Consider the following 16327-nt stretch of genomic DNA (forward strand, 5'->3'; position numbering starts at 1 on the left):
CACATGATTTAACTCCAAATAAGGTGCGAAGTAGTAGGCTTCGCATCAAATCAATGCGAAACAAATGGTTTAGCATCAAAGACTTGTGATAAACATGATTTAGCTTCAAATTCATGCTAAGTAGAAAGACTATCTCCACGTCCATGCGAAACAAATGGTTTAGTTTCAAATAGTTGTGATAAACATGATTCAGCTTCAACTGTATGCGAATCAAACGAGTAAGCTTCAAATCGCAGGGAAACACATGATTTAACTTCAAATCAATGCGAAACACATGATTTAGCTTCGAATCAATGCGAGGTAGAAGGTTTAGCATAAAATCCATGCGAAACAAATGATTTACCTTGAAATACTTGCGGTTTAAATGAAATAGATTCAAATGCAGGCGAAACAAACGAGTTAGCTTCAAATCCATGCGAAACACATGATTTAGCTTCAAGTCAATGCGAAGTAGAAGGCTTAACTTCAAATCCATGCGAAACAAATGGTTCAGCTTCAAATACTTGTGATAAGCATGAATTAGCTTCAACTGCATGCGAATCAAACGAGTTAGCTTCAAATCCCAGGGAATCACATGATTTAACTGCAAATCAATGCGAAGTAGAAGGTTTCGCTTAAAATCCATGCGAATCAAATGATTTACCTTCAAATACTTGTGGCTTAATTGCAATAGCTTCAAATGCAGGCGAAACAAACGAGTTAGCTTCGAATCCATGCGAAACACATGATTTAGCTTCAAATCAATGCGAACTAGAAGGCTTAGTTTCAAATCCATGAGAAAAAAATGGAATAGCTTCAAATACTTGTTTTATAAATGATTTAGCTTCAAGTGCATGCGAATCAGACGAGTTAGATTCAAATCCCAGGGAAACACATGATTTAACTTCAAATCAATGCGAAGTAGAAGGCTTACCTTAAAATCTATGCGAAACATATGGTGTAGCTTCAAATGCTTGTGATATACATGATTTAGATTCAACTGGATGCGAAACAAACGAGTTAGCTTCAAATCCATGCGAAACACATGATTTGGCTTCAAATCAATGCGAAGTAGAAGGCTTATCTTCGAATCCATGAGAAACAAATGGCTTAGCTTCAACTACCTGCGATATACATGATTTAACTTGAAATGCAGGCGAAACAGACGAGTCAGCTTCAATTTCATGCGTAACAAATGATTTAGCTATAAATTCAAGCGAAACACATGGTTTAGCTTCAAATTCGTGCGAAACACATGGCTTAGTTGCAAATACTTGTGATATACATGATTTAGCTTCAACTGCAAGTGAAAGAGACTCGTTAGCTTAAAATTCAAGCGTACCACATGATTTAGCTTCAAATCAATGCGACGTAGAAGGCTTAGGTTCAAATCCATGCGAAACAAATGATTTACCTTCAAATACTTGCGGCTTAATTGAAATAGCTTCAAATGCAGGCGAAACAAACGAGTTAGCTTCAAATCCATGCGGAACACATGATGTAGCTTCAAATACCTGCGGTTTAAATGAAATAGCATAAAATGCAGGCGAAACAATCGAGTTAGATTCAAATCCATGCGAAACACATGATTTAGCTTCAAATCAATGCGAAGTAGAAGGCTTAACTTCAAATCCATGCGAAACAAATGGTTTAGGTTCAAATACGTGTGATAAACATGATTTAGACTCCACTGCATGCGAATCAAACGAGTCAGCTTCAAATCCTAGGGAAACACATGATTTGAATTCAGATCAATGCAACGTAGAGGGCTTAGCTTCAAATCCATGCGAAACAAATGATTTACCTTCAAATACTGGCGGTTTAAATGAAATAGCTTCAAATGCAGGCGAATCAAACGAGTTTGCTTCAAATCCAAGGGAAACACATGATTTAACTTCACATCAATGCGAAGTAGTAGGCTTAGCTTCTAATCAATACGAAACAAATGGTTTGGATTCTGATACTTGTGATAAACATGACTTAGCTTCAACAGCATGCGAATCAAACGAGTTAGCTCCAAATCCAACAGATACACATGATTTAACTCCAAATAATGGCGAAGTAGTAGGCTTCGCATCAAATCAATGCGAAACAAATGGTTTAGCATCAAACACTTGTGATAAACATGATTTAGCTTCAAATTCATGCTAAGTAGAAAGACTATCTCCACGTCCATGCGAAACAAATGGTTTAGTTTCAAATAGTTGTGATAAACATGATTCAGCTTCAACTGTATGCGAATCAAACGAGTAAGCTTCAAATCGCAGGGAAACACATGATTTAACTTCAAATAAATGCGAAGTTTTAGGCTTAGCTTCAAATCCATGCGAAACAAGTGGTTTAGCTTCAAATATTTATTATATACATGATTTAGCTACAACTGCATGCGAAACAAACGAGTTAGCTTCAAATACAAGGGAAACACATTATTAAACTTGAAAATACTTGCGGTTTAAATGGAATAGCTTCAAATTGAGGCGAAACAAACGATTTAGCGTCAAATCCACGCGAAACAATTGATTTAGCTTCAAAACGATGCGAAGTAGAAGGCTTATTTTCGAATGCATGAGAAACAAATGGTTTAGCTTCAACTACTTGTGATATACATGATTTATCTTGAAATGCAGGCGAAACAGACGAGTCAGCTTCAATTCCATGCGAAACAAATGATTTAGCTATAAATTCAACCGAAACACATGGTTTAGCTTCAAATTCGTGCGAAACACATGGCTTAGTTGCAAATACTTGTGATATACATGATTTAGCTTCAACTGCAAGTGAAAGAGACTCGTTAGCTTAAAATTCAAGCGAACCACATGATTTATCTTCAAATCAATGTGAAGTAGAAGGCTTAGCTTCAAATCCATGCGAATCAAATGATTTACCTTCAAATACTTGCGGCTTAATTGCAATAGCTTCAAATGCAGGCGAAACAAACGAGTTAGCTTCGAATCCATGCGAAACACATGATTTAGCTTCAAATCAATGCGAACTAGAAGGCTTAGTTTCAAATCCATGAGAAAAAAATGGAATAGCTTCAAATACTTGTTTTATAAATGATTTAGCTTCAAGTGCATGCGAATCAGACGAGTTAGATTCAAATCCCAGGGAAACACATGATTTAACTTCAAATAAATGCGAAGTAGAAGGCTTAGCTTAAAATCTATGCGAAACAAATTATTTACCTACAAATACTTGCGTTTTAAATGAAGTAGCTTTAAATGCAGGCCAAACAAACGAGTTAGCTTCAAATCCATGCGAAACACATGAGTTAGCTTCAAATCAATGCGAAGTAGAAGGCTTATCTTCGAATCCATGAGAAACAAATGGTTTAGCTTCAACTACTTGTGATATACATGATTTAGACTCCACTGCATGCGAATCAAACGAGTCAGCTTCAAATCCTAGGGAAACACATGATTTGAATTCAGATCAATGCAACGTAGAGGGCTTAGCTTCAAATCCATGCGAAACAAATGATTTACCTTCAAATACTGGCGGTTTAAATGAAATAGCTTCAAATGCAGGCGAAACAAACGAGTTTGCTTCAAATCCAAGGGAAACACATGATTTAGCTTCAAATCAATGCGAGGTAGAAGGCTTATCTTCGAATGCATGCGAAACATATGGTGTAGCTTCAAATGCTTGTGATATACATGATTTAGATTCAACTGGATGCGAAACAAACGAGTTAGCTTCAAATCCATGCGAAACACATGATTTGGCTTCAAATCAGTGCGAAGTAGAAGGCTTATCTTCGAATCCATGAGAAACAAATGGTTTAGCTTCAACTACTTGTGATATACATGATTTATCTTGAAATGCAGGCGAAGCAGACGAGTCAGCTTCAATTCCATGCGAAACAAATGATTTAGCCATAAATTCAAGCGAAACACATGGTTTAGTTTCAAATTCGTGCGAAACACATGGCTTAGTTGCAAATACTTGTGATATACATGATTTAGCTTCAACTGCAAGTGAAAGAGACTCGTTAGCTTAAAATTCAATTGAACCACATGATTTAGCTTCAAATCAATGCGAAGTAGAAGGCTTAGCTTCAAATCCATGCGAAACAAATGATTTACCTTCAAATACTTGCGGCTTAATTGAAATAGCTTCAAATGCAGGCGAAACAAACGAGTTAGCTTCGAATCCATGCGAAACACATGATTTAGCTTCAAATCAATGCGAGGTAAAAGGCTTATCTTCGAATGCATGCGAAACATATGGTGTAGCTTCAAATGCTTGTGATATACATGATTTAGATTCAACTGGATGCGAAACAAACGAGTTAGCTTCAAATCCATGCGAAACACATGATTTGGCTTCAAATCAATGCGAAGTAGAAGGCTTATCTTCGAATCCATGAGAAACAAATGGTTTAGCTTCAACTACTTGTCATATACATGATTTATCTTGAAATGCAGGCGAAACAGACGAGTCAGCTTCAATTCCATGCGAAACAAATGATTTAGATATAAATTAAAGCGAAACAGATGGTTTAGCTTCAAATTCGTGCGAAACACATGGCTTAGTTGCAAATACTTGTGATATACATGATTAAGCTTCAACTGCAAGTGAAAGAGACTCGTTAGCTTAAAATTCAAGCGTACCACATGATTTAGCTTCAAATCAATGCGAAGTAGAAGGCTTAGGTTCAAATCCATGCGAAACAAATGATTTACCTTCAAATACTTGCGGCTTAATTGAAATAGCTTCAAATGCAGGCGAAACAAACGAGTTAGCTTCAAATCCATGCGGAACACATGATGTAGCTTCAAATACCTGCGGTTTAAATGAAATAGCATAAAATGCAGGCGAAACAATCGAGTTAGTTTCAAATCCATGCGAAACACATGATTTAGCTTCAAATCAATGCGAAGTAGAAGGCTTAACTTCAAATCCATGCGAAACAAATGGTTTAGGTTCAAATACGTGTGATAAACATGATTTAGACTCAACTGCATGCGAATCAAACGAGTCAGCTTCAAATCCTAGGGAAACACATGATTTGAATTCAGATCAATGCAACGTAGAGGGCTTAGCTTCAAATCCATGCGAATCAAATGATTTACCTTCAAATACTTGCGGCTTAATTGCAATAGCTTCAAATGCAGGCGAAACAAACGAGTTAGCTTCGAATCCATGCGAAACACATGATTTAGCTTAAAATCAATGCGAACTAGAAGGCTTAGTTTCAAATCCATGAGAAAACAATGGAATAGCTTCAAATACTTGTTTTATAAATGATTTAGCTTCAAGTGCATGCGAATCAGACGAGTTAGATTCAAATCCCAGGGAAACACATGATTTAACTTCAAATCAATGCGAAGTAGAAGGCTTAGCTTAAAATCTATGCGAAACATATGGTGTAGCTTCAAATGCTTGTGATATACATGATTTAGATTCAACTGGATGCGAAACAAACGAGTTAGCCTTAAATCCATGCGAAACACATGATTTGGCTTCAAATCAATGCGAAGTAGAAGGCTTATCTTCGAATCCATGAGAAACAAATGGTTTAGCTTCAACTACTTGTGATATTGTCACGTCCCGCGACTGAAGCATTATTGTAAAATCGCGTCCCACGACAAAGCGTTATTGTAAAGACGGGTCGAGCGCCGGGCGCTCGAAAAATTTTGAGTTATGGTGTCAAATTACATCGCAATTTGACACCACTTGAGCGCTCGGCCCTTCAATTTAAAATTCCGAAAATGTACACTAAAACTAAAAGAATTTAAACTAAAAGTGTCAAAAACGTAACACCTCCCGAATACACCATATCGCTTTTAAAGATAGAACTATAAACTCACCACGAACGAGAATCACAGCTCGCCGAAAAAACAGTCGTAGAAACAGAAAACGAAAAACTAATAGCAAAAAGGTAATGAACGAACTGTGATTACACTCGCGACTGGTCTTAGCTAATACTATCGTACCGCACTGTCTAACACCTAAGACTCAACTGACGCGATGGCCGAACAATCGTAGCCATCCCCGCCAGCGAGTGTCCCCACTCAGTCGTTGTGGCGATGTCAATACTCTGATGGGAAGCGCAAGGCAGAAGTTGGCACACGGACCGTACGTGACTGCGATAAGGACCGGCGCGCCAGCGGATGCAGATAGGAAAGGTATGCGGCGAGACAAGCCGCGAAGACTCGGTCCCATGCAAAGTACGTGACTGCGATAAGGACCGGCGCGCCAGCGGATGCAGATAGGAAAGGTATGCGGCGAGACAAGCCGCGAAGACTCGGTCCCATGCAAAGTACGTGACTGCGATAAGGACCGGCACGCCAGCGGATGCAGGCAGCGAGAAGAGGCACGTAGACTCGGTCTCGCCGAGACGTACGTGACTGCGATAACAGTCGGCACACCTGCAAAATGCAGATGGGAATGGAATGCAGCGGGACAGCCCGCGAAGGCACAGTCACACGGGAACCCCCACCTGTCTGACCACTGGCTGCGGCCTATAAACACACAGGCGAGGTCCGCAGAAGGCAGTCTTCCGAACAACAGTCTTCCGAACAACAGTCTTCCGAACAACAGTCTTCCGAACAACAGTCTTCCGAACAACAGTCTTGCGAACAGAGTTCTATCTAACAGTCTACGAGTACATAAAAAGTCAAAGTGATCAAGTGATCAGCATCATCTAAGTAAATTAACGACGAATATACGCTAAGGTACTTATAAAATTTGTAAAACTCAGTGCATGGTTCTTTGTTCTAACGACGAGTTTGTACTTTTAATAAGTTTAAATTTAGTCCATTAGATAAAAATAGTTCAACCCATATTCAAACGTTTCAATTTCACTATTCTACTCAGTATTAACCAAGTGTGATTCTTCTTATTATTATTTACCTCTCTGGACTGGCACTTATTCTGCGTCCAATCGACGCTTATACTCCCAACCTAGCTGCGTCCAATCGACGCTTATACTCCCAACCTAGCTGCGTCCAATCGACGCTTATACTTCCAACCTAGCTGCGTCCAAGTGACGCTTATACGTGCCGAACAAGCTGCGTCCAAAGACGCTTATAATAATACTGAGAGAATAATAATAATAATAAGAATCCAATATATATATATATATATATATATATATATATATATATACATATAAGTAATCAAAATGAAAATTAATCTTTAGATGAATGATACCAAGAATAATAAACGTTCGAATAATAAACGTCGAGGGGGACGTAAGACAAAAATCATCCGAAAAATCCGCGCACTCCAACGGGAGGCTACAGTAAAATTTGAGCAGAGGCTCCGCGATATTGGGAGGGAGCTGGCCGAGGAGGCACTGAGGCCAGATCCGTTCCCGGATTCTCCTCCGTCCGTGGAAGTTTACGACCCGGTAACGGAGAAAGACCGTTATCACGACGACGAGTTGGAGCGCCTCTTCCAAGAGGAAGATTTTCGTGACCCCGATTGGGACCCCCAATATTTTAACATCAATTTGTTAAACATTTAATTTTAATAAAATATCCACTAGTATCTTGAATGAGTGGTAAAACCATTTCATTTATTTCCCTTCAATTTCCCGAACTGCAACCGGTGTATGCAGGCAGGTTCGAAACTGCGAACAATCCTTTCAATCATTCATTCAATACTAACGATCGTAACATAGAAATTTTTTGGTGGCAGCGCGGTGGGATTGATCGCAGAAATTGAAGGCTTTTTACCACAAAAGTACGTAAAAAAAAAAAAAAAAAAAAAAATAAAACTTGAGCGTTTAGTTGCCTTTTGACGATTTTTTTTTTGTTTTTTTGTTTTTTTTGTTTTTTTTTCCTTTTTTCAATATGGATCAACCCGGAACCAGTCGTGACGATACTAACTCAATCCTCGACGATAATAATATTTCAACTGAACTAATAAATAGAATTTTAGAAGAACTAACCAAATCGAGGGAAAGTAACGATCTTGTATTCAAGCTAAACGAGAAATTAGAAACATTGTTGATTGCCCAAGAGGGAATCGAAAGAAACAATGCGTTGTTTACCAAATTTAAATCAGAGTTAGAACAAATTAACGATGCACTGAATGTTCTAAAAGCAAACTACCTAACCAAACCAGAAGTGTTTACTCCACTTCCAAAGCGCACTGTCCCCGCACCAATATTTAGTACAGTTGACCCAGTTGATTGTATTGATAATCCCATTAGTGTAAAAGACGCGCTGGAGACCGTTCCATTCTTCGATGGCTACAAACCATCCATATTTCAATTTCTCAGAGCATGCGATAGAGCTAAAACAATGATTCCGGAAAACCAAGAACCATATTTAGTTAAATTACTCACTAATAAGTTAAAAGGACATGCGCTAATGGCTATAGAAGACTCAAATCTAACGACAATAGAACAGTTCGGTATAAAATTAAAAGCAATGTTCGGTCCGCACAAATCCATTAACCAATATAAAGGAGAATTAGGCAATATTTTTAAGAAACCCGGCGAACCTATACTCGATTACATTAGCCGTGTTAAAGATTTAAGATTGGCAATAATAGACGGCGAACGGGCAAACTACAAGGGGCTGCCCGAAGCCTTAATAAAAATTATCGACAGTGAAGTGATAGATGGTTTCATCAAAGGTCTCCCATCTGAAATTAGCATCAGGATCAAGCTAGAAGGTTACAAAAACCTAGAAGAAGTATACACCAACGCGATCAAAATCACAAAAGAAATCGAGGTGGAGGAAGAAAGGACTAAGACCTACAACCCTAGATTTCGAGATCACAGAAATTACGGACAACCAATAAACCAACATCGAAATCCGAATAGACAAGCTTTTGAACAAAGGCCTCAGTGGAATACCACCCTACCGCCCAGGAGGTTTGAATCAAATCAAAACTCAAGCAACGATCCTAATTCTCTAACCAAACAGATCTCTTGCAATTATTGTAAAAAGCCAGGCCACCTAATCAAGGATTGCTACAAATTTAAAGCTAAAATCGATTCTGGCGAAATAGTTCCATACGGCAATCAACGAACGGGAAACGGCAACCCCTCCCATGGGAATTCCGGCGCACCCAAGGGAGCGAACCCGAACCAGCGCCGTTCAGTCATGAAAATAAGACCAGCTACTACGGAGAAACCTGTACCTCCGGTGCCTGGGCCATCAACACCAACGCAATCAATAATACAGAAGACCAAGGGCCCGAGCAAACAATCGAAGCAAGAGGAAAACGCAGAGATAGACCTAAGCGAGCTATCACTGTTCGATTAGACTCTACTACCAACACACCGACAGTTATGATCACCTCACCCGACATGCACGGAATTGTTACACTCCTTGTAGATTCTGGGCCAGAAGTTAATTTAATAAAAGAATGCATGATATCCAGCTCTGACGACATCAACACTGACGACATTATTCATATTAGAGGAATCTCGGCCGAAATCCTGGACACCTTAGGGACTGTTAAAATCAGGATAGCAGGTCATCCAGTACTCTTTCACGTTGTCAGTGATAAAATGCCGATAGACCAATGTGGAATCTTAGGATCCAACTTCATGCAAACTTATCAAGCAACAATTGACTACTCCGGGAAACACTTAAATTGGGGAAACACTTACATACCTTTCTATGAACCCCAACAAGTAACAATTCCAAAACGAACATCGATAGCAATCATGGTTACCATAATAAATTCGGAAGAAAAGCAAGGTTATATACCACTCATAACCAAAGAAAATGGTATATTCATCGGTGAAGCGATCGTAACCAATAGCCAGGGACGAGCTCATATCCGAGCAACTAATACTACATTAAAGGATTATGTCCTCGACATACCCGTAGTTAAGCTTCAACAATTTGAGGAACCCAAGGATAAAGAAATAAAAACATGCCTTACAACGACAATATGCCGTCAAGATCGTCTCCAAGCAATACTAAAATTACTAAGATTAGATCATCTCAACTCGGAAGAAAAGAAGAACATATTACGACTAATCGAACGAAACGCAGACAGATTTTACATCCCAGGGGAAACACTACAAGGAACCAACTTATCTCGGCACAAAATTCCAACGACAGACGATATTCCAATAAACACACGACAATATAGATTTCCCCCAGTACATAAAGAGGAAATTAACAAACAGGTACAAGAATTGCTAGACACAAATATAGTGGAATCATCAATATCACCATACAACTCTCCGGTGTGGATTGTACCCAAAAAAGCTGACTCGCAAGGAAATAAACGATGGCGCCTAGTCATCGATTACCGAAACCTCAACGATAAAACGATCAATGACGCATACCCATTACCTAATATCACGGAAATCCTCGATCAACTTGGAAGCGCCAAATACTTTTCCACTTTCGACTTAGCTTCTGGATTCCATCAAATTAAAATGGCACCAGAGGATGCTCACAAAACAGCTTTTTCAACACCATATGGACACTTTCAATTCAAAAGAATGCCATTCGGCTTAAAGAACGCACCAGCCACCTTTCAAAGGCTAATGAATAGCGTTCTGTCTGGACTACAAGGGACAGAATTATTCGTATATCTGGACGATATTGTGTTATATGCCAGATCGCTACAAGAACATGAAATGAAATTCAACAAGCTGATGAATCGTCTAAGAGAAGCCAACCCATCCCTACAACCAGACAAATGTGAGTTTCTACGACATGAAGTTGCCTACTTAGGACACATTATTAGCGAGTCCGGTCTAAAACCAGACCCCAAAAAGATCGAGGCGGTGAAAAATTTCCCAAAACCTAAAAATCCAAAACAAATTAAACAATTCCTAGGACTAGCTGGTTATTATCGCAGATTTATCCAAAAATTTTCTGCAACAGCTAAACCTCTTACCGATCTATTAAAAAAGGATACCCAATTCAAATGGCGAGAAACCCAGGAACAATCATTCCAAACGTTAAAAGAAGCCCTTGTAACAGAACCAATACTTCAATTTCCGGATTTCAAACAAACATTCAACTTAACAACTGACGCGTCCGGATATGCTATTGGAGGTGTACTCAGTCAGGGGGCGATAGGCAAGGATCTACCCATAGCATACGCCTCCCGTGTATTAAATCCTGCCGAACAAAAATATTCAACAATAGAGAAGGAATGTCTTGCGATTGTATACTGCACCACATATTTTCGGCCTTACCTATACGGACGACCATTCAACATAGTTACAGACCACAAACCACTAGTATGGCTACATTCAATCAAAGACCCAACCTCAAGATTGTGGAAATGGAAATTGAAATTATCAGAATACGAATATAAAATACAATATAAGGAAGGCAGAGCCAACGCCAACGCAGACGCTTTGTCAAGAAATCCACCCGAACAATGCCTACCTATCCAACCTGTAGATAAAACGAAATCAGCCAGAAAGAGAACGGCCTCTATATCTTTCGAAGATGCAGAAGAAGAAGAAGAATATATTTCTATAAACAACCCATTAAAGAAGAAAAAGGATGACTTAAACATCTCATCGGACGATTCACCCATGTTCGACGCAACAAGAAAACGTAAGAAATGTGACGACTTGACCACACCTATACCAGCACCAGCACCATACCACCAAGAAATAGAAGAACCATCACCCGAACCGATAGCCGCCAGACTGTTTGATGACGTACCCGAGAACAATTCAATAACCAACGACATGGAATTAACGCCTAGCCAAGGAGACGTGCTTTGGGAACATATAAGCCCCTTGAGCAACCCTGACGAGACTGCGATCGAAGACCACGACCAACAACGCAACCCGCACTTACACATAACTGAAAGCCGTGAGCCCTTGAACATGAGCAAAACACACAAAGTCGTATTCATTGACATGGACGGCAATCCAATCCACCTTCTTTCGAAGGTGCGAAAGAATTAAACGAAGCTAACCAATTGGGAACATTCATCGACCTAACGTTTGAACGAGCCAGACTTCATCCTACCGAATCATTCTACATTATAGCACTCCCTGTCAAAGCCAATAATCACACGCCTATAGAGCCTACAAATGTTACCAATTGTCTGGCCTCATTATTGGACGTAGCAGAAGAACTACAACTGGAATCCTTTTCAATACGAAAAACAGAAATTATAGAAGATATCCCTTGGAAGTACATACTAAATGGAATCAAACAAATATTTAGAGACCGGAATGTAAACATAACCATATGTACTGGTAAGATCACAATAACTCCAGTAACAGAAAGACTAAGTATTATAAACGAAAATCACGCATCTGCAATAGGAGGACACAAGGGTATTACGAAAACATATCATAGAATTCGACAAAAATTTTATTGGGATGGAATAAAAAAGGATATTCGGAACTTCATCCGAACATGCAACGAATGCCAACTAAAAAAACTAACTAGAATAAAAACAAGGCAACCCATGGTGTTAACAGATACACCGGGAAACGCCTTTGATAAAGTCAGTCTAGATATAGTTGGTCCTTTGCCGGAAACTAAAAAGAAAAATAGATATATACTAACCATGCAGGACTTACTAACAAAATATTCTTTAGCTGTACCTTTAGATCAAATCACCTCTGCGGATATAGCAGATGCCTTTATCAAACATCTAGTATGCCGATTCGGAGCCCCCAGGGCAATATTAACGGATCAAGGTTCTAACTTTACGTCAAATTTAATGAAACAGGTGTCGAAGAAATTTAAAATAAAACATTATAAAACTACCGCATATCATCCGCAGAGTAATGGTTCTATCGAAAGGTCACATCACGTCTTAATAGAATACCTTAAACAATATGTAACGAACTCGTCTAACTGGGACGACTGGTTAGAACTAGCAATGTTTTCTTACAATACTTCTGTTCACGAAGGTACTAAGTTTTCTCCTCATGAACTAATTTTTGGTAGAATTGCTCGCGAACCTAGCAGCTACAATCCCGTTAGAGAAAACGTAGAACCTACCTACGCAGATTATCTCCAAGAACTACACACTACAATAAACAAATTACAATTATCGGCTCGAAAAAATTTGATTGCAGCGAAAACCAGATCGAAACATTATTACGACAAACGAATAAACCCTCAAAATTTTAAAGCAGGAGATCTGGTATATTTACTGAAAGAACCCTTGAGAGGTAAATTCTGTAACCAATACACCGGCCCGCACAAGGTTATAGAACTCCTACACAAGGAGAATGTAAAAATCTTATTTGGAGGTACCCTGCGTACCGTTCACCTTAATAAATTAAAACTAGCTCATATTAGATCTAAAATATAAAATATACCGACCATCGACTTGAAGACTACATACAACTGACGGACTGAATGATCACTATCGACGAAGACCACAGACTGTTGCAAATTATAAATAAGAAGGAACCTAAACTCAATTCTGTATTTTCAACCAGTATGCCAATTCCCCGGGAAAACTATAAAGAAGATCCAGAGGACTTGGAAGAATTCTACGGACCAATAGACGGAGTTTTACCAATCCATCATCCGGAAACATATGGACGGCTCCTCCAATTATTTTGTATAATTGCGGTATCAAGGACCCCGATCTACGTATCCCGATTGAGACGCCGCCTGTGCCAAGAGTGTTACTTGGGTGCAGATGAAGAAGATCAGCCCTTTTTTCACGAAGGTGGATGGCATTCGCTGGGAAATGTGCACACAATAGTGTGGGCGGTGCATTGTCATAAATGCGACGTGCGGATTGCCAATGTACGTCCGGCTTGGCGATGCACAGAGTGCATTGAAGAATATTAACAAGCGGGTGGGCTGCAATAAACTCTAACCTGCTAATTGACGTAATCTGCAGGTGGTAGAGTCAAAATGGGGGTCCCGAACCCATTACAAGAATACAGTGTAGAAGAATATAATAACTTGTTACAAACCATAGACGGAGTCATTCCTGAAGACTACCCAGACATCTACGCTATTCTTCTAAATCATTACTGTGTAAGACTAATAACGCAAGGAATATTCCGACTAACTAACACCGCCTATCCCGGAAATAACCTATGTGCATATTGCTATGAAGACTTAGACAGTAATTTAAAGGAACAATTTGAACTAATCGAATGGAATCATGCCATCACTTCCTCCGAGGGACTTCTACACCTCAACGAATGCAACAATTGCCTCGCGCCTCTTGTGAACGTGAAATGTGCATCCCAGTGTCCTCAATGTATTGAGACTCACTTTGTGCTAAGTTACGAACAATGGGTATACGTTTCGTCGGGTTATGCTATAGATAGCGAACACATAATGAATTTTGATGATGAACGTTAATTTACTACTATTACACTACTGCGGCAATTTATTTCTAAGTTTATATGATGAAATAAGTAAACTTAACAAATTTGTAAAAGAAAGCGTATCATAAAAAAAAAAATATAAACATTTGATTCCAGATGTTAACTATTTGGTTAATGCTTTGTTATGTGCGAACGAGCTGGGCCATCGTCGGATATGATTGCAGCGGCAATAACCTGAATATCACCACGGTATCTCTCAATGAAATTGGCGATTGCGATACCGAGCAATTAACCACAAAGACGGAGCAAACATATATTCAACTGCTACAACTGTCAGAGTTCAACTACGTAGACGTCATACAATGTAAAGTGGAAATAGCAAGAACCATACACTACTGCGGCATGCACTCACATATCTCGGCAGTGCAAAATGGCATCAACCAATACTTGGAAACAACGACCGAAGAAGAGTGCAACCAAATGCACCAATTTGGAATATTTCACGCAGGAAGAAATACTTTCCTATATGGGTTAAAAACTAATACCACGGTAACTCGACCCTTCACGATGGCTGGTAAACTAAATATTGATGGAACCTGTCATGGAGCCGATTTCTCGGACCCATACGGGTCATGGGAGAATGTAGTAGTGCAAGCTACTGCCACAATAACTATACGAGCATCCTCCGTTCCAGTTCGTCTAGAGGCAAACAAAGTCATTTTAAAATCAGGAACAATCTGTGGTTTTCAAAGTGGCACATGCCTTGACAACGAAGACGGTTACACCTATTGGAAACCATTCCCAGTTTCAACCTGCAAATTTGACCAATACGATGTACTGTATGAAGGACTGGCCTCAAAAATTACAGAAACCTTGAATCAACAACCAACCCCATCTGTATTTGCACTCACAACCAAAGAAATCACGTTCGCATTTACCAAAACGGGCGAAATGCCGATTTGTGGATACACGCTGTTCCAAACCGAACATCCAAAACTCTTTATTCTTGAAACAAATAAGGGAAACACGTTCACAACGGCAAAGAGGACACGTGTAGAAAATTTCGACATTTTTACGTATATCAACTCTAAATTCGTGTACATTGAAAAACACATAAAAACACAGATGACCACCCTTTATCGGAATTTGCTAAAACAAAAATGCGATCTAGAGAAGCAAGTTCTGACAAACGCATTAACCTTGGCTACGCTAAAACCAGATGAATTTGCCCAAACAGTAACCAAGTTGCCCGGACATATGGCACTGGTTGCTGGAGAAGTGATTCACATTATAAAATGTATTCCGGTGAACGTACAAGTAAGACACGCTCAAGAATGCTATAATGAGTTACCAGTTACTCACAATAACCGCACGATGTTCTTAACGCCCAAAACACGAATACTCTCTAACCATGGCACGCAGAGAGACTGCAGCCATGTGTTGCCTGTTATGTACGAAATTGATCAGTCTTGGCATAAATTGTTACCTAGGCCGACGGAGACGGTTCCTCCACAAGTCCTACAACCACTAAAAGAACCAATTTGGCGTTATATCAACCCATTAAACCTAGCCACTAGCGGCATATACACTCAAAAGGACTTGAATAACTTGAGGGATCATATCATGTTCCCGGCGGAAAAAGCAGCAATAATAAATTCAATGGCACGGACAATGACGGGAAAAAACATTCCGAGCGGAACCTTGTCTCTTATGGATATGATAAATGAGGACACATTAAATCAAATAGCCGAAAATGCAGCAACCAAATTTTGGAACGGATTCCTACGCTTCGGATCCGTTAGCGCTGGACTGATTGGTATTTTTATTATATTCAGAATATTTAAAACAATAGTGGATACGATAATACAAGGCTATCAGATACATTCCACGTATGGTTGCGGTCTTCATCTATGCGGAGCAGCATGGAGTTCAATCACACACCTCCTTCTTCACCGTGCCAGCAAACATAAATATCAAGTCGATGCGGACAATGATCCAGAACCCACCAGCGTAGATTGCCAGACACAAACAAGCAGACCCGATACCGCCGAACGCCGAGCAGCCATACGAAACCTGGAACAAATTTCTCTTAGAAATTTGCTATCTAAGGGGGAAGGTGTCACGTCCCGCGACTGA

At 39.5% G+C, this 16327-nt stretch overlaps 1 protein-coding gene across 1 annotated transcript; it reads left to right on the forward strand.

The window, feature by feature from the left end:
• Positions 1–14347: 14347 nt before the first annotated feature.
• Positions 14348–16327, forward strand: LOC143263258 (uncharacterized). The gene has a single exon (XM_076528356.1). The coding sequence runs from the start codon at positions 14348–14350 to the stop codon at positions 16325–16327; it is 1980 nt and encodes a 659-aa protein (XP_076384471.1).

The sequence above is a fragment of the Megalopta genalis genome, unplaced genomic scaffold (genome assembly GCF_051020955.1).
Source record: "Megalopta genalis isolate 19385.01 unplaced genomic scaffold, iyMegGena1_principal scaffold0429, whole genome shotgun sequence".
NCBI classification, from domain to species: Eukaryota; Metazoa; Arthropoda; class Insecta; order Hymenoptera; family Halictidae; genus Megalopta; species Megalopta genalis.